We start from the raw sequence: 18,665 nt of genomic DNA on the forward strand, positions 1-18,665 counted from the left end.
GCTTTCTTATGCTGAAGGAACAGAGCAAAGGCTGCTCCGTGTATTGACACCTTCTTCTTATGTTCAGGAAGGAGTGGGTGAATATAGCAATGAAGCCCACAATTTTCAGTACTTGTCATGGTACATAGATCAAATGTAATCCACTCTGCCAGCATAACTCTATATTCAATAGCTTGGAAAGGAGGAGATTTATTTAACTTGAATAATGAAAGCAGTAAATCACTCACGCTACCTTGTATAGCAGTCTTCTGCAATGAATTGAACTTCTGCAGTAAATATTTGCCCTTTCTTTCCAAATAATGAGACTTAAATGCTGATTTTTTTTTTTTTTCTTGCAATGCCAGGAAGAGTGTCAGCTTTGAAGAGCCCGTTGAAATTAATGGTACATAATCATAATTGCTATCTGAAAACAGGTATATTATGACTGCAGGAGAAGGAGTTTTCTCCCTGTTCTGAAATCTTGCTTTAAGGTGAACGTGCTAAGGGATAGAAATCCTAGTCCGTGTGTTTTTCTGACATATAAAAATTAAAGGCAACCCCTTGCCTATGTTTATCACTTCTTGCGTTGCTCTTGCATATTTATTTTTCTGTAAGTTTTATTTTTTTAAAACTGAATTCACTTAGGTGGTTTGGTCTGAAGGTGTGTTTGCCTTCCACATGCAATGCTGCTCGTGCGGCTCACTTCTGACGTGCTGCGCTGTTTGTGTTCTGCGTTTTCCTCAGGCTCCCCAGGTAAGTATTATTCTCTGGGGTCGCGTATGGGACCGTTCACTTCAGTTCGGCCTTCAAAGTGGGTGATTTTAGTAGTCAAAGGTACTTGAGGAGGAAAAAAAAGTATTACGTGGACGGGGTGTTCCCTGACCTTTGTGGTACCTTTTAAAGGATGTGCAGGGTATCAGCATCCTGATTTCTCTTGAGATTGGGCAAGGGCTTTATTTTCACATGTGCGTGTTCACACGGGAGCTGCTGCTCCTTTACAGAGCTATAAAGGAGATGTGGCTGTAAAAATCCACCTTCTTCCTCGTGTTATTTTAAAAAAAAATATTAAAAAAATGACAATTTTCAGCAGAGCTTAGACCTTGTCAGTCAATCACTCCTGTGCAGGGGCAAGAAATGTTGTTTGGCTAGTGAAATAATCCTTATAAGTAGTAATGCCATCTACAAAATGAAAGCTTGCCTTTCAAAACCACATCTTTTCACCCTTGAAAACGGTGACGTGACGGAAGGACGGGTTGGTTTTCCTTCGCTGACAGCGGGGCCGGAGGAGAAGGCAGCTCCTCGTCCTGCCGGCCCCACCCTGTCCCTCTCCGGGCCCCCTCCCACGGCGGTAGGGGACAGAAGCTCCGTGAGGCGATGGGGCGGTGGCAGGGAGGTTGTGAGAGGGGCCCTCCCGGCCCGGCTCGTCCCCAAAGCGGGGCACTAGAGGGCTGTAGCGAACAGCCCCAGCGGCGGCGGGCGGCAGGGGCCATTTTAACCCTCCGGTCGCCGCCAAACCCCTTCCTCAGCCCCCTGTGCCGGCCACCACAGCGCCGCACCTGATTGGCTAAGAAGTGGCGGCAACGGGAGCTGCTGATTGGCTAATCTGCATCGCTACCTTCGCCAATGAGGAAGGGCAACGACGCCCGCCTTTCTTTCGATTGGCTTTCCCGCTACCTGCGTCCACCTCCTATTGGACACCGGTACGAGTAGGCTATTGGCTCTGCCGCTCCCCGGGTTGGATTTTTAATTGGGTGGCTGTGGGTTGGCCGGCGCCTCACCTGCCGCGCAGCGTCATTGGGCCGCCGCTCTCCGCGCCCCCGCCCATTGGTCGCACCGCCCCTTAAGCGCGCTCCCATTGGCCGTGGTGGCCCGGCCCGGTATCCGGGTAAGATGGCCGCAGTCGGAGAGTGCTCGCTCCCCGCTCCGTGGCGGCCGGTCTCCCTCACTCACGTCGAGTATCCCGCAGGTAAAGCTCCGCTTCGCCCCCGCCCGGCCTCCCCGCCGGCCGCCGCGCCGCTCTCCGCGGCGGGCCCCTCCCGCCGCCCCACCGCACCCCTGAGGGCCGGGCTGGCAGCTGCGAAATAGTGAGCCATTGAGCGGCCGCCCTGAGGCGGCCGGGCGCGCGTGCGCGCTGGGGGCGGTGGGACCCGCTGCCGGATCGTGAGCCGCGGGGAGGGGGGGGGAACGGGGCGCTGCGCATGCGCCCTGGCCAGGCGCCCGGCTCCAGGGGCTGCCCAGCCCCGGGCGGGGAAGGGGCCGGGAGGGGGGGCCGGGGCGCGGCCCTGTCCCGCCGTCCTGGGGCACTCCCTTGTCACCCTCCCCTCGCCACTCCCCGCAGCCCCGAGGCGTCCCTGGCCATGTGTCCCTGGGCCTCGAGGTGCGGGCCCCGCCCAGGGCGTGCCCAGCCCCAGTGTCACCCCACAGCGCCATGGCGGGGCCGGGTGTCCCCTCCCTGCCCTGCTGGTGGGTGTCTGAGGGATGCTGGAGGTCTGGTGTGGTGTCTCAGTGGGCTGGCTGGCCCTGGTGTGCCCTCGTGGTGTCCCGCAGAGCCGTGCTGTGGCAGGGTGGCCCTGTCCCTGAGGTGGGCTTGGCTGCCAGGCAGCTTCTGTGGCGGTGCTGGGAGCGGGCCCTGGGGTTGGGCTTCGAACGGGCGGCGCTGTGGGAAATGCCCGGAGGACGACAGGCTTCCTGCAGGTCAGCTCTTGGCAAGGTGAGTTTGGGTACGCTCGGTGGCGAGAAGTGATGGGTGCCTGTGTGCAGGATGGGCTGTTCCAGCAGGGCAGTGGCATGATCCACGAAAGTCCTGTGTCGTGTCCCTGTGGCACACTGTGGTAGGATGCATCCCTGATCCACCAGTGTGCAAGAGCAAATAGGTCTGTATTCAGGTGGCGGCTGTCTGAGCAACGTCTGATTAGTAACTGTGGTCTTTAGGAGCTCCTCTTCAGGTGCTTTATGGGTGAGATGATAGAAAAAAGCTGCCTGTTGTACTTAATAGAAAAGCAAGGCGTGAAGTGTCAGAGTGTTAGTATTGACAGTCTGGTCAAAACCCAGATTTGATGTTAACACTGTCCTCAATATTGCTAGTTCTCTTAGCAAGTCCTTAACTTGCCATAAAGTGCTGCTGTATGTCCTGCTTCAACGGGATTTTTCGTTCCTGATAAAAGCTCCTCTCGGTAGTGCAATACCTAAAGCTTCTAAAGTGCTTAGGGATCTTCTGGGTTGAAAGTACCCTTTTAGCCAGGAGACTTGAAATGTGACAACACTGAAAAGATCTGGTGCTGGAAATACGTTATTTCTTGCACCCCCCCAGTATGTCTGTTTTGTGGTTTTCTGTGATACTTTACACGAAAGACTGGCGTTTCCTTTTCTGTCTTGTGTTTTCCTTCACCCTGTGCTTCTGCCATCCCCCTTCTCAAATACATTTATGTCACAGTTTGGGAGAGATGGGGGAATAATCTTTACAGTAGTACTGATATATTCATCTTTGTATCTTATCTCCTTATCTGAACCTGTCAGCATGCACAGAGCATCCTGTGCACCCTGTGTTGGATTGGTTTGGGAAATGGAGGTGGTTGAAATTGCCACATAAGGGTTATCTGTCGGATCTTAAAAAATGTGACATAATGTGATTATTTTCTCTCTGTGTTGGGTGCTTTTATACAGGCAAACGGAGAAGATGATTGTGTGGAGGGGGTAAATCACCACCAAGATTAGGGTTATGTATTGAGAGGATGAACAGCGTGTTTGTCGTCGATAAAATGTGTAATTATGGAAGCCTGTAAAGTAGAGACAAAGGACTGAAACATTAAAACAGCTGGAGGTACAAAAGTTTCTTAATTTATTTTGGTCTAGAAAAATGAGTTGCGGTAAGATGGTAGGTCTCATACTTCTACCTGGGTTTGGGGAAAGTGCTCTAACTTTCAGAAGGCTGTTTATGTTCTGTCTCTGTACAGCATAAGTTCGAGTCCATAAAGCTGCTAGATAATGTATATTTATAAAATAGTGATGTTGGCAGTATGCTCAGCACAACGGAGTTAATGTAGCCCTGTGCTGATAGAGAGGGGTCAGAATGAGAAATAGATCCTGCTTTTACCAACGTAAATTATTAAGCTGTCTTGGCATGTCATACGGTGTTGTGTGGCTAACATCTTTTGCTCTTTGCTGATCCCAGAGACTGCTGGCCTGGAGTGCAGCATGCTGAGCCGCTGTGGCAATGGGCTCTTAAAATCTCACGTCTTTAATGACTTCCAGTGCAGAGCTGCTGTCATCCCAGCTTTCATCTGCCAAGAGTGATGGTCCCTCTCGCTGTGACCAGGTGAAAAGCAGTCACTGCTGATTTCTGTCCGGCAGATGAAGCCCATTATTTGTTTTTCTGCTTGCAATTGTGAAGGGGAGAGGTGTCTCCAGAAGGGTGCTTGTCCTCCCTGTCTTTATCTAGCGTCCTTATCAATAGCGATACAGTGCAAAACACCAAACACCCATCCTCACTGCTTGTGGTGCTGCTGAGTTCTCCAGGGCTTTCTGCAGTGTCAACTTGGAGCAAGATCAAATGAGAAACAGCGGATGAACGCTGTAGTAGTCAACTGCAAACTGGTCTGAGTAATGGGATCTTGGAGACCTAACCAAAACATTACTACAGTAAATGTCAAGATCAAACATAGGGAGAAGAAACCAACAATGGCAGTGTTACTCAGCAGTGTGTTAAAGCATGCTGTTGAAGAGGACAGTCTTTAAAAATACCGTCCTGGTATTGCTTTCAGAAATGCTGGGTCCTGAAGCATTTCATAGCAGCAGCTGTACTTTGGTGAGACCAAGGAATGATCTGGCATAGTGTTGGGTTGCTGGCAGGTAGGCAGGAATAATCCTTCTTCTGTATGTCTTTCCAGTAATCAGATGGTGATTGCATCAGGATTGTTAAGTCCTTTGATGGATATAGAAAAGCTATACTCTGAATACGTCTGATAACTCTTTAAACCCATTTCCGCTTTGGATCTCACAGTATCTTTGGCACAGAGCTCTTAATGTGGTTGTTGTTTCTTTTCTGCTTTTAAGTCCACTGCTCAGTAATTTCATCAAAGGTGGTCTATCTCATGTGCAGCGAGAGGTAACAAATGTTTGGTGTCCATTTCTCCATATCATCCATGACTTCGTAGAACTGTTGTATCCTGTTTTCCTTTTTCAGCTGAAAATCTGAGTTATTTGATATTTTCTGAGTGGCTACTGTTTCATTCTTGTTATCTTTGTCCCCTTTCTATTTGCCTTTAATGTGTTTACTATCCCTTTTTAGATGGTCACACCAGAATTGCATAGTAAATTTTTGTAGTGCTGTAACAGCAACTTGTTTTGCTCTTAAATGTTCTTGCCTTTTTGACTGCTGCAGAGCACTGGATACTACTCTGAAGGTATTGGCTCATGCTAAGGCTGCAGGTTTCTTGTTTGATGCTAACTAAACTAAATCCTGTCATGTTGTGTGTATAATTAGGGTTGTTTTTTCCCGTATGCATTGCTTTGCATGGTGTGACTTCATTGCAGACTTAAAACTCATCTTCAGGGACTTCCTGTCTGTAGGGTGAGTTTCACTGGAGAAACATTGAGTTCCTGGTTTGTTTGGGTTTTTTATTATTATTTGGAGAAAAGAAAAAAAAAAACTTCCTCTCTTCAGCGCAGCTGGGATTCTTAAAGCTCTGGGACTTTCTGGACCTCCTCTCCTTGCATTGGACAAGTTCTTTAAGGAGAGAAACCTGGCGTGCCAAACGCTTTTTTCTGCAGAATGACAGAGAATCTTCCTGTTTTCTCAGTTGTGAAGGGTGTTTACTGCAGTGGGGCAGAGCTGGAGAGGCAAGCATGCAGAATCAACCTATCGGTGAGAAGGTGTGTCGGAGCAAAGGTGCTGGTGCTGTGTATGTACTTTGGCTCAGCAGTTCTTGTTGCTGTTCAACGTCAGCATGTGCTGCTCCTATAGGAATGTTTGTTCTGATAACCCTTGCTGTGATTTCTGTTTAGGGTGGTGGCCTGCCAGTCAGGGCTCATCTTGTAGCTAAGTAATATCTGTTGAAACAAGCCGATACGGCTCAGTTGTTTGGCTTCTTTAATGCAGCGTTTTATGTTTAATCTTCCTGCAGAAGTTTCATGTCTGATGTGTGCCTCTTATGCCGTAATTTAAAGGCTCCTGAAGGTATTTTTACTGTCCCACAGCTTGTGATATCAGGATATGCGCAAGTAGAGGAAATGACAATCCATCGTGAATATTTACTGGTGTAAATGCATGTGACACAAACACACTGCATTTGTCCGTGCAACTTGCACATATGCATCTGGTCAAGAACACACGACCAGCAGCAGTGCCACAAATAGATGCTTCAATAGGAAGCGGTGGTGGCGGTGGTAAAGCTGGATCTTGCGGTAGGATGTGGTTACAGTGCCGTTAATTTGCATTTTTGCATTATATACAGGTTAAGCTATTGTGAAGCTTGGATATTTCCACTGAAAGAACGCTGGGTAAAATGTTGAATTGGAGCAGAAGTAGATGCTGAATGAAGGCTGAAAAAAATAGCGTGCTTCTGAGCTATATATAGTGTTTCACCTATTTATCTCTGGGGTGCCTGAAAATGAGGTAGTTGCGTTCTTTATTTTTGCAACTTGAGCCCCAAATGATGTCCAGGGAAGGCTGGACTTCAAAAAAGCAGAATTTAAAACAAAACAGCGCCCAAGCTATGTATTAAATAGATTTTCCTTTTGCATTTTTTCCAGAGGTTTTGTCTCTTTTCTTACTAGTTGGAGGAATTGCTTTAAAATTCCCAAATTCAGTAAAATGAAGAAAAATTAATTTTTACAAAAAGGTGGGGGGGGACTGGCTTGCTAAATGTGACTGGATTTCAAACTGTCGGCTCTCCTGCAAGTCTCCTTTCCCTGGGAATAAGTCTCTGAGCGCACTGGAGCGTGAGAGTAGATCGGAGAGACGCAAGTAATCATGCTCTGAGGCCGCGGGAGCGCTGCGTAGTGATCAGCACTAGCCTTTCTCTCGGAGCTCGGTTTGCCTTCTTCGCTGGGGATTTCCAGTCATTTCGGAGCTGGTTTAGTTAGCGCAGCTCTGCCTTGAACCGCGAGTACATTTATGGTGACATCAGTGAGTTCCTGGTGTAGCTCCGAGGGCACAGCAAAAGCGCTGTCTTCAGTTAGTGCGCAGTTATTTATTTGCCTTCCCCCTAGAAAAAGTGGCTTCAGAATTTGATTCTGTTTGATTTCTGTTAGCCACAATAATATGAAATATTATTAGTGCTATCTCTGTTCTATGTTAAATGGGCAGTTGGAATGTTTGGGGGAGCTATTGTGTTAAGATTGTCTGAGTAAAGGCCTTGGTGCTCTGCCTGCAGGCAGCGTCTGGGAGCGATGATTTCTGATTCTTCACCTCGGGTTCAAGTGTGGGTTGTGTGCGGGTGAAGTCTGGGTGGTTTGATTTATTTGGGTATGTTATCGTATAACATAATGGAGGATCTTGAGTTTGGTACTGCTGATGCTATTTGAATTAAAAGACTACTTCCTGAAGCACTCATCCACCATCCGCACAAGAAATAGAACCCCCCTGAGAAGATAAATAATCTGGTTTGGGTTCTACTTGACAAAATTATGGCTTTTAGTCTTGAAGTGCTAAGCCTTTATATACCATGGATTAAGAGAGTGAATGATCTGAAACATGGTGATTCCTTGATGATAAGCTATCTTCAGTTGGTAACGCTGGAATTGAGACTCTTGGAAAGTATTCCAAAGGCTTTCAGCGTAGTTTTGATTGTCTGGTGGCTTGTCTTATGAATTCCCTCATCATTTAGGACAGGATTCATTTTGTTGAGAGTTTGTGGTTTATGTAAAACCATAAGGGGCTTGATTCTCTATTGCCAGGTAACTGATACTGTCGCTTACATCCGTTTTGCATTACTATGATACATTGCTGTTCTGCTTCAGGAGCATTTGGAACCCACCTGATGCAAGGCTAACCTGCCATGTGGTGCAAGAAAAATTTAAAATTCTGTGTCTTCTAATGCTTTTCAGGTTAAAAAACAAAATAGAACCTCACTTCAGTGAAAACCAGGTAGTCTTGGGGGTTTTGTCCTCCAGCTCTTCCTAATTTCACTGGTGTTGCAAACTAAAACTCCTGCAAGTAATCCTTACTGATGATGTTGCTGGTTCAGAAATTGTCCTGGAGAGCATTGTTAAAGAGAGCGTCTGTCGTTCGTTTAGTGGCCAGCCAAGCCTAAACCAGGACACAAATCTAACCTGGAGTCTGGAATTCAAGAGGGTTCTGTGCACTGTACCTGATGTAACCACAACTATGTGGCAATAACATCAGCAGGGTGAACTTTGTAGCAGTGCAGTATCTTTTCTTTTTTTTTTTTTTTTTTTTAATCAGTTCCAGTATTCAGAGTCTGAGGTTAAAGTCCATTTTGCCAATTGCTGTTCTAAAATGTGGGTGCGTGGGCTGGGGAGACTCAGTATCTTGCAGTGGAATTGATCTAGGAATGAGTCCAATGCTCAGCCTTGCAGAGGCATCCTGTTTCCTTTTGAAAGGAGGGAGGAAGGATAAATTTATGTGGGGGCTGATCCTTTTGTGTTCAGTGATGGGATGGAGAAGATCTAGTCTCTGAGAACCAATATAGAAAGTACCCTGTCTCTGAAGTTGCTCAGCGGGTTTGTACCACCTTTTTGTAGTGATCGCTGTCTTTAAAGATTCTCTGGTAGATAGTTCTTGCTCTCCTGATATGAGTTCCTGATCTCAGAGCAAAATTACTCTGATAATTTTTTTTGTTTCCTCAGAATTTATGCTGACATCCTCTCTCCGAATACTTTTGCATGTGTCCTTTTTCAGGGAACAGAGGCAAGAGAAACTGAGATCAAAATCCATAGCTGCTTTTTACTCTTGTTTGCTTACTACTGTGTCTGTTATAGCTCAAGGTAAAGGTTTTGAGGTACCTTATGACCTCTTGTCAGGTCCCGTTGCTGCTCCCCAATTCTCCCTGGGGAATAACTAGGCTGTGAGCTATCTGGGGTGGTGGCCCACGGTCACTTCTGTGTGATACAAGTGGACTACTGGTTAAAAAGCAGAGTCTCCTTTTTTTTTTCCCCTTTATCTCCTGCTATGTTTAGCTATTTATTTCCTTCCCATTTTGCTAATGCTAGTGTTCATGCAGACACATGGTGAGACAGATTAAGGAGCTGATCCAGCTGAAAACTAACCCATTTTAGTAAGGGAGTGGGGAAGGATTTGTTTGGGGAGCGTTTATTGGTAATTGCTGGCACAGGGAGGCAGTATGAATGAGGGGGAGGGAAAGACGCTGCCTCTTTTGCAGCAGCCTGTGCTTATGTTGGATTAAAGTGACTCCGGGCCCACACCCATGGTCTTAGTTGTAAATTGGCTGGCAGTAGTATCTGCTGAATGATGCCAAGCTCCTGTCACCCCTGCTTTGGAACCTGCATGTAAGCGCCACTGTCTTCCTTGCCTGGGCTCCTCTCGGGCTGGAGCAGCAGTAGTCAGTCTGCAAAATGGAGACTTGCTGCAGTGCTGAGTTTGCCCCTCTGCTCTCTGATGCAGGGCACCAGCTGACCCATGCTCTGGTGGCAGATAAGAACCTGTGAAGTTCAAACTGATTTCTTTCTCTTGTTTGTTTCCCTAGGTGATTTCTCTGGTCAGCTTTTAGCTTATTTGAGTCTTGGTCCAATATTCATTATTGTTGGCTTTGTAACACTCATCATATTCAAGAGAGAGCTTCACACGGTGAGTCCTCCTCTCCCTTCCCAGCTTTTCCTTATGACAAAAGTAATTTCCTTTGTCACCTGGTGCTCCTGTATTCACACTTCATTTTCTCTCTTTAAAGAGCAGGGTTAGGTAAGGTGATCCTCCTGTCAAAGAACAGCAGGAGACACTTATCACCTGTACCTGGTTAAAGGACTGCTTAGCCCTTGCTGGCTTTTCTGTTACTGTGTGGTATGTTTTGGGCATTATCTATCCAAAAACATAGAGGAAGATGCCTGAGGAACGAAGGAATGCTGTTGCAGAGTGGGAACACTCCCAAGATCCCGTGGGTTTCTGCAAGATGGGCAGCATATGCAGGAGATGGTGTCTGTAACTCAGTAGGATGTGCTTTCTTTGAACTACTGAGTCAGAAAAAGGGGATACGAAATAAAACCGACAGATTCCCAAGGGAGTGGATCTGTCTATAAGGGCTACTTTCCAGCTGTGAATCGAATACCAGGGACAGAAGTCTCTTCTGTCCCTCATATTTGATCCTTCTGTTCTGTTGTATTCTCTGTTATTCGGACTTCTGTCCGAATAACCAACAAGGGACTTTTTTGTAATACACAATGCTTTCTGTCTGCTCTGACAGGTACTTGGGAATCAGTGTCATGGAGAAATTCCTTTCAGGAGGTATAAACCTCTTGTAACACTTGCCTTCAGTAAACAGATAAAATAGGGGCCAGTGAAAGGATTTTGGCAGCAAATTTCTAATACGGGCCATGGTGTCATGGGAACCAGTGGCTCAAGGGACCTGTGAATGGGACTTCTACGTTATTAAGCCGATGCTAGCTGGGAGAGGCAGCTGTTAAGTTTTGGCAAACCAAAGGAGAGAATAAGCTAAGAGTAACTATTGCACAAATTTGTAGGTTTTTGAATACAGGGGCTTGTTAGGTGTTGGTGACAAGACAAGTGCTGAGGTTGATTCCCAGTTCTTTATGCAGGAAGTCACCATTGCGCTGGAGAGAGATGCTGGCTGACTTGCGGCAGCCTGACCCATAGCTCAGGACGTAGGGTGAAAAATTGCTTCATCACCCGGAATGGGACTGAGTGTTAAGGAGGCAGATTCCCATCACCAGCTGGGAATTTGATCACAGCAGCAGGACTAATTTAGGGCAGGGGTACGGACGATGGAATTAAAGAGTAAAAATAAAGGCTACCAGTCTGGCTCAGTTCAGAATGTGACTTCATTTTAAACCAAAGACAGCAACTTTAGTATTAAAATATTCATAGAGAGAAAAGCCAGAAAGCACAAAAATCACCTTTTTAAAGCTATTTACCCAAGTAACAGTGTGTGCGCTCCCCCTGTTGGTCATGGGGGAAAAACAATCCCTGAAAATCTGCCGTGTTAAAAAAAAAAAAAAAAAAAAAAAAAAAAGTCACTTTCTGCACTTGCTTGTGGAAGTGTGCTAACAGAATCACTACACAGTGTCGTTTTTGTCTATTTCCATGTATCATCTGGTGAAACGCTGCATATACACCATGTGTTGCCAAATACAGAAAGTGGGCTGAAAAATAAATGCTTTTCTTCCTCAGGTAGAGAATTTTGAAGCCATTGTTTTTAACTCTAGTAGTCAAAAAAGAAAATCAGAAACATATGGCTTGAGGTTTTGTCAACAGAGAGATCCTGGTAAGTAGATGCATCTTTTAGATAGGATGACATGGTTGTCTTGCCTTCACAGATCTCTTTCTTGGGAGGGCTGGCATTCAACGAGGGAGTGAACTGGTTAATAAAAAATGTAATCCGGGAGCCTCGGCCCTGCGAAGGTATGGTATGGCCCGTTGGTGTCATGGTGTCGGTTGAGTTTTGAGTGGAATGCTAACTGTGGGGGGGTTAGAAGGTATTTTCCCCTTTGCCTCATGTTGGCTTTGGATGTTTGGGTGTAAGAAGTCTGGCAGAGCCATCTGAGCTGAGACGTGTCCTGTGAACTCATGTGCACATACTCCAGCAGAGTGGTCTGGCTTCACATCTGGAGCGTTCCAGCTGCTATGTACAGAGTAGACCTTGACCATACTCTTTCTTCTTCTCTTCCCAGAAGCCCATTCAACAGTGACCACAAAATATGGGATGCCGTCCAGCCACTCCCAATTCATGTGGTTTTTCTCTGTCTATTCCTTTCTGTTCCTTTATTTAAGGTAAAAATTCAATGTCAGGTTTTGGCTGTTAATATGTTGAAACACCTGAAATAGATGGCTCCCTTGCTGTGTGCCACTTCAGTGGCATAATGGAATTAAATCTCAGGAACTGCACAATTTATTGTGGCTAGGGTGGAAGAAGCATGTGTCACTCGACCTGAATGTAGGACTGTAGTTACCATTGCTGAAAACCAAAGGGTACGGGTGGGCGTCCTATACCTGTCTGGGTACAGGTCTCCTCATTTGCTTTTCCTAAGCTGTGATGATCCACCAGTGTGAGGGAAGAGGGGGGGAATAGGGACGAGGAAAGAAGAGCCGCTTTCTCATGTGTCTGCTCAGTTTTGTCAGTGGGGTCGTCTGCAATCTTTTAGGTAATACCTGTTGCCTATTTGCATGACCTTCTAGTTCACCTTCCTTACCAAGTACTGGTTTTACATGCTGTGCTGTGCTTTTCTGAAATTCTCGCTGGGGCATGGCTCTGTCTTGTGGCTCCATGTGTGGAGGAGGACAAAACTCACAGTTCTTCCTGGCTTTGTGGACAATGGAGGGACTCTGACGTCTTGGCTCCCTGTTGCATATGCTCAGCATGTGCCTTTCACATCAGTTGCAGTAATTGTGAGCATTCTGCTTTCCATCACAGCAATCCCTGTTAACAGTTGGAGAGAGAGAAGCGTGGCTTTCTGGCTTCTCTTTAACTGCTGCCAGTGGGACAGATTGCTGCTGGGATGGTATCGAGCTGCCCATGACCCCACTGGAGTAGAGCTTTCCTAGGGTTTCAGAGATAGTGAGAACAGAGATAAGGACTGCTCAGCTCCCTGCCACTGTGCTAATGGCTCTCCATCTCTTTCAGAATGCACCAAACAAACAATGCGAGGTTTCTGGATTTACTATGGCGACATGTGCTGTCCATCTGCCTCGTCACAGTGGCTTTGCTAGTCTCATATAGTAGGTATGGAGCAGTTGTTTGTCTTATGCTCTCATACAGTCCTGTGGCCTTTAACAGCCAGCAGACCGGTCATTCCTTATCCTGCATTTCCGATCTAATTCTCGACGACTGCATTGTACAAGTCAGAGCTTTGCGGAAGTTGCTGTGTTGCCACGAGACCCTTCAAATAAGCAAAGGTGCTACGTGCGTGGTGCTTCACAGAAGCATTTCTAAAAGCCAAGATCAGCTGAGCTTCTACCAGTTCCCCATCGGCTCCATTGCCACGCTGTAGCCTCACTGCCTCGCCCTCTTTCCAGCACTAATCATGAAAGCATTGCACCATGCCTTGGCACACCAGCACCTGCAGCATGTGGATTGCTACAGTTGATCAGTCCAGTTGTTTTGCTTGAGCATTAGTCAATAAAAACATTTAGAGCTGTTTGACTTGCAAGGTTTAGTTGTACTAAGATGAATAAAGAAAAACGAAATTTTGATAATGATTTTTTTTTTCTTTTTAGTAGTTCTAAAAAAATACATGCATATTAAATGAGCTCCAGTGATTGGAAAGCAGACAAATTCAGGATAGAAATAAGGCCATGTTTTCCACAGGAAAGTAATTACTTGTTGGCACAGTTGACTGTACACTAGAACTGATTCCTTATTACTGGTTATTTTTAAAATTCTGACAGGACAATTTCATAAGAGATATATGGTCTAATTCAAATAAAAATTAATTTGAGGAAATCCAGTGGCCTCTGCTAGGCAGAGGGTCAGATAAGATGATCTTAATGGCTTTATGATATATAGGTGAAAAGAATTTTGAACGTGACTCACGCAGCTTGTGTGCATGGATAACTTAACAGACCATTAATGCAGCTTTCTGTGAATGGCTGCAATCACAGTAAGCACGCTGTGGTGGTGCAGCCTTCGTGCTGTCACATTTTAGAGCAGCAAAATCGTAGCAAAAATGCTGGCTGTGTTCTTAAAAGCTTTTAAGGTCCAGCTTTGGTGGCTTGGAAGGGACTTGTTCTGTTACTGGCTTGGAAAAGTCGGCCGTGGGAACCAACAGTAATAGTTCCTCAGCTAATCCAAAGATACATGAAGAAGAATGTGGAGGGTTATTGAGTTAAGCCCAAACTAGAAGCGCTCTAAGCTGAAACTACTGTAGCAGGGAAGACAGTTTTCCCAAGAATTTCCCCCACTTTTTTGCCAGATTTTAGTGGAAAAAAAAAGTAAGATATCCATGTTTAACACCTAGAGGATAACAGAATATCTGAGGGTCCAGTGAAGTATCGGTCCTTGAGTCGTGCCTCCTCTTGTTTTAAAGCCTGTCTGGTGACTCTTCTCTTCCACTGCAGGGTTTATTTGCTTTACCACACCTGGAGCCAAGTCTTATATGGAGGTGTGGCAGGAAGCATCATGGCCATAGCCTGGTTTGCCTTCACACAAGAGATATTAACTCCTCTCTTCCCAAGGATAGCTGCATGGTAAGTCTCTGTTCTGTGGAGGTTTTATTCCTGCAAGTCTGCATTCTGTGGATTGCTATTTTGCTTATTAAATGAGTCCATTGTAATGAGCTGGTAACACAGGTGTAGTAGAATTACCTGGCAAAAGAAAATTTCCCTAATCAATCAGTGTTAAAAAAAAATAAAAAAAATAAAAATGGTACCTTGCATCTGAAGCAAAATAAAGATACTTCAGTCTCTAAAATTTGAGTCGTAGCTGTGCAAGCCCTGACTGTAAATGGGCTGCTCAAACTTCTATGAACCACCTAAGTTACAGTTGTTAGAGAATTCCTGGCTTCTGTTCCAGTTTTTCATGCTGACTGTTGTGTAGCCTACTTGTCCTTCCGTGTTTTCTTGTGTATGCATATACAAAGAATCATATACCTTTGCCTGATATGGGTGGGGGAGAGAGGAAGTTTAAGCCACTGTTAGGTTTGGAAAGCCCTACTAAAACTGTCAGGCGTGGCTGGGTGCTGGAGAAGCTTTTCGAGCAGAACAGACCTTTCTTAATGAACATCTGATGACCTAGTGAAATTGCAAAGCCATTTAAATGTAATATAGTCTGAAAACTTTATATAAGGAAAGAAAAAACCAAGAGGTGGTTTTTTTTTTTACTTAAATTTAACAAGGAGCTCCTTTCCCACGCTGAAGGGTAACAGAATAGTAATGTTAAATCTGGAGCAGTTTTTGTGCTTTTTTTTTTTTTTCTATTTTGATCAAAATTGTGTTGGAGAAAAAGTCTAATTATTTCCTCCTTTCTATCACCTTGTCCATTTCCAGGCCAATTTCAGAGTTCTTTTTAATCCGAGACACCAGCCTCATTCCTAACATCCTGTGGTTTGAATACACAGTCACGAGAGCAGAGGCAAGGTAAGTGATTTTTGCGGGGTGGAGGAGCTCTAGCTGGTTTGACTTGTCAGGTGTAGTTATTAATTTATTTTCTAATATGTAGATAGCTGCTGTGGGTAGAATAGTGCAGACTAAAGAAATACCAAGTTGCGGGTTAACTACTGCGTCTGGAAGGTGAATCTGTAGGGAGTGTTTGTGATTAAAGAATGTTTCATTTAAATAGTTGGTATTTTAGCTCCTTAGCCCATGTTCTTTGCAAGTAATTGTTTATAATCTTGCATCCACGTGACAGCTTGTGCGTGGATGTTCTAGGACTGTAAATAATAGGAAGGACTGATCTCCCTGTAGGGTATGGTGGGGGCAGCTTTATTTTTGTGTGGAGCTAAGCAGAGCCTTACTTTAATCCTCCGAACTTTTGCCCCCTGGTTTGCCACAATACCCTGCGATAGGCTTGGTGCCACCTCTCTCACTGTGCCCTCTGTGTTGCCGTTACAGAAACAGACAGCGCAAGCTGGGTACGAAGCTCCAGTGACTCGGGAAGCGTGGGGACCAGAGTGCACGTTTTAATGGAGACAGACAAGAGCAGGGACCTGGGAGCAGCAAGGAGCCTTTTAACAGACGGACCAAAGGAACAGGCAGGGATCATACCCAAAACCTGAAAGCCTTTGCTCTGCTTTAGCAGCTAGCTGGATGCTCCCTGATGCATGTGGGACCGTGCAGGAGTAGAAACTCATTTTCAACACAGATGCACATTGCCGGTTGGAACGTACCACCATGTCTACGTCAGGGGAGGGGGGAGAAAATGCCTGGTGTCATGTTCGGGGGAGGGAAAACCAAAAATGAATCCTTTCTGTGACTTTTCTTTTTTTTTTTTTTTCAGCATGAAATATACACACTATTTATTTATTTTTTTAAATGGAACTATTGTTTTTGGGGTGGGTGAGGCATTGATTGTGTGTTTTGTTTTTGCTTTTCGTTTGGGTTTTTCTTTTTGGAAGAAGATGACAAAACTAATCTCAAGTTGATCATGCTTAATTAGGGCTTTTTATTTTTAAAAACTTCTTAGGAGGGAGGGGAATTAGGATGGTGTGACCTAGGCAGAAAGGGAGAGGAAGGCTTCCTTTCCTTTCTGTGATCAGTTTGGGAGATCGAAATCTATTCCAACTGCACTTTGTACAGATGGAAAGACAGACTAAAGATCTGATTTTAAACACTAGTGACGGTTCTGCAGGGAAGCCTGCATGGATACCATTAAGGGGAGAGTGTGTGTAAAACAAAGGAGAACCTGAAATATACTGACTATTTTTTTTTTTCCCCACTGCTGCTCCTGTTGTGTAATTAGCAAGAGTGTCTTTCTCAGAATCTCTTCTAGATGGCAAGATTATCATACATATCTCTCGTCTATTCCCTCTCTTCCTTTATACTTTTATTACCTCAGGGTTGCTGTGATCTGTACAGCTTCTGTTGTTGTATTGAGCGTGCTACCGATGGCACTAGAAAGCCTGTTGGCTATAAGCAGGGCTGTGCTCCAGTAAGAGTCAGCCCAAAGCCTTACAAAATTCAGTTGCTAGTCTCTGTCTTAAGCACTGGATTTTTATTTTTTTTTTCTGTTAAAGCTTAAGGGAGGGAATTTTAAGAATGATCAAAGTGACAACCATAAATGAATAACAAGGCAAATGACTAATATCTAGCTGAGCTGCTGTCTGAATTATTTCTCCAGGAGTCCTGTTAGAGTCCAACCGTGAACTCAAGTAGTGAGCTTGTCCTAGCAGAGACTCCTACGTTACAGCGGCTTGGTCAGGGTTCTGCAGTAGTAACCTTGAATGCTGAACTCCTGCAAGCAAGTTTTGCTTTCCATCCTTCTTCCATTCTGATTCTTCGTTTGGCCAGTCAGCTCTCTGGATGCTCTGTCTCTGTGGGAGTGTGCCTGCCATCTGTGTGTGCTGGTGATGCCTACGACCTCTGTGATCCATGAGTTAACCTGGCAAGGGCTATACTCAAAGTGCTTCAGGGCTGTGCATGGACACTTTCTGTATTTCGAGTATATAATGCAGCAGTTCAAGTGTAACTACAGGGGAGTATTTATTCAAAGCACAATTGACTTGAACTTTCACAGATAAAGGACAGCTTCTGAACTGGCTCAAAGGTCATCGGTGTGCCTTCGATGCAGTCATGTCAGCAGAGGTAAAATGACTGTCACATCTCGGTCTCGCTGCCTGTTTTACAATCTCCACTTTAATCAGACTCCTGCATTATAAAGCTGCTTGAAGTGAGATGTGTTTCTGTTCATCTTGATCTTTTTTTTATTTTTTTAAGTTTTCATCTGTGCCTGTTGCCAAAGGAGTTTGTGTGTTCGTATGGAGTGGGAGCTGCTGTAGAAAAACCGTTGGACAACCAGAGTGTTAATTGTAGAAAGCCGTGATCCTCATCTAGGAGATCAGGAATGAAGGCTGTTTAAATTTCTGTGTTTAAGTAGCTATGGGTAGTAAATGGTTTTCAGTTGTTACAGCAAATACATTATTTTTTTTTTTGTAAGAACTCTTTAGTATTTACATAACGTGAGCAATCCTATTAACATCCAAAGGACCTGGGCACTGGATCTGCTTTGAAGGTGCACCAGAATAAAGAGGCATTTTGCAGGTTTCACAGGGACATTTGATCTGACTTAGGCCAGCTCTACTAAAATGAGACAGGACATCAGATGAGCCACATGATATGGTAGTACCATATGTTTCAGTCTGAAAGCTGGTACTTATCACTTATTTCTTTATCACTTATTTCTTGCAAAACCATTTCTTTCCTTTTTATATCTCTTGTAAGTTAACTTACAAAGCCAGAACAATTCTCTTCCCCAAGGACAAAGCTGAAAGAGTGGATTGTTTCAGGAGTGGCTAGCACTTTCCTAGCCCCTCTTAAGCTGTTACGACAGACTGCTGGAAAAACTATGTGTGGAAGCACCTATTGAGAACGAGAGCATAGGGGAGAGGTTTCATCCCCTTGTGGAGAGCAGCGTAGTATAAAAAGCTATTCCACTTCACGTTGCCTTCAAACCCAAGCTTCCTACAGTAATTCTTAGGAGTAAGGGAAAGAAAGAAGAGCTCTTTTAAGACACTGTAATAAACTCTTCTCTGTTCTCTGTGAGTTGTTTGTAATCTGCATCTTCTACCTACTTTTGCTGTACCTTTCCTGAAATCTTTGCAATACTTGATGTAGTAGAAATTCCTTAGTGATCCCATGGATTTTCTTAACTAAATGGTGCTGTGCAGGAAAAAGTTTGAGCTCTGCCTTATTATCCTACACTTGTATGACATCTCCTGCCACTAGTTTCTGAAATGGAATATTTTCTTTGGAATACATGGCTTTGCAAGCAGATGCTTTCTATTCCTCCCCTATACTCGAGGGGGCTGGATGGAGATTCTGAGACAATAAAAGGAAGGTGACAGAATGCTGTGGTTCACTGTTCTTGCTGTCCCCGCACAAACATCCT

The 18,665-nt window shown here is 45.0% G+C and overlaps 1 protein-coding gene across 2 annotated transcripts; it reads left to right on the top strand.

Annotated features, from left to right (window-relative positions):
- The first annotated feature begins 1,846 nt into the window (after nt 1–1,846).
- Nucleotides 1,847–18,621, top strand: DOLPP1 (dolichyldiphosphatase 1). Of its 2 annotated transcripts, XM_074608549.1 has the most exons (8): nt 1,847–1,945; nt 9,645–9,745; nt 11,446–11,530; nt 11,800–11,899; nt 12,750–12,848; nt 14,183–14,311; nt 15,110–15,199; nt 15,674–18,621. In XM_074608549.1, the coding sequence occupies exons 1-8, from the start codon at nt 1,870–1,872 to the stop codon at nt 15,708–15,710; spliced, it is 717 nt and encodes a 238-aa protein (XP_074464650.1). In that variant the 5' UTR covers nt 1,847–1,869; the 3' UTR covers nt 15,711–18,621. The 2 variants fall into 2 exon arrangements, with proteins under 2 accessions (XP_074464650.1, XP_074464651.1); XM_074608550.1 differs by lacking the exon at nt 12,750–12,848 and having other exon boundaries at nt 1,852–1,945.
- Nucleotides 18,622–18,665: the final 44 nt, after the last annotated feature.

The sequence above is a fragment of the Larus michahellis genome, chromosome 15, assembly GCF_964199755.1.
Source record: "Larus michahellis chromosome 15, bLarMic1.1, whole genome shotgun sequence".
Classification (NCBI taxonomy): domain Eukaryota; kingdom Metazoa; phylum Chordata; class Aves; order Charadriiformes; family Laridae; genus Larus; species Larus michahellis.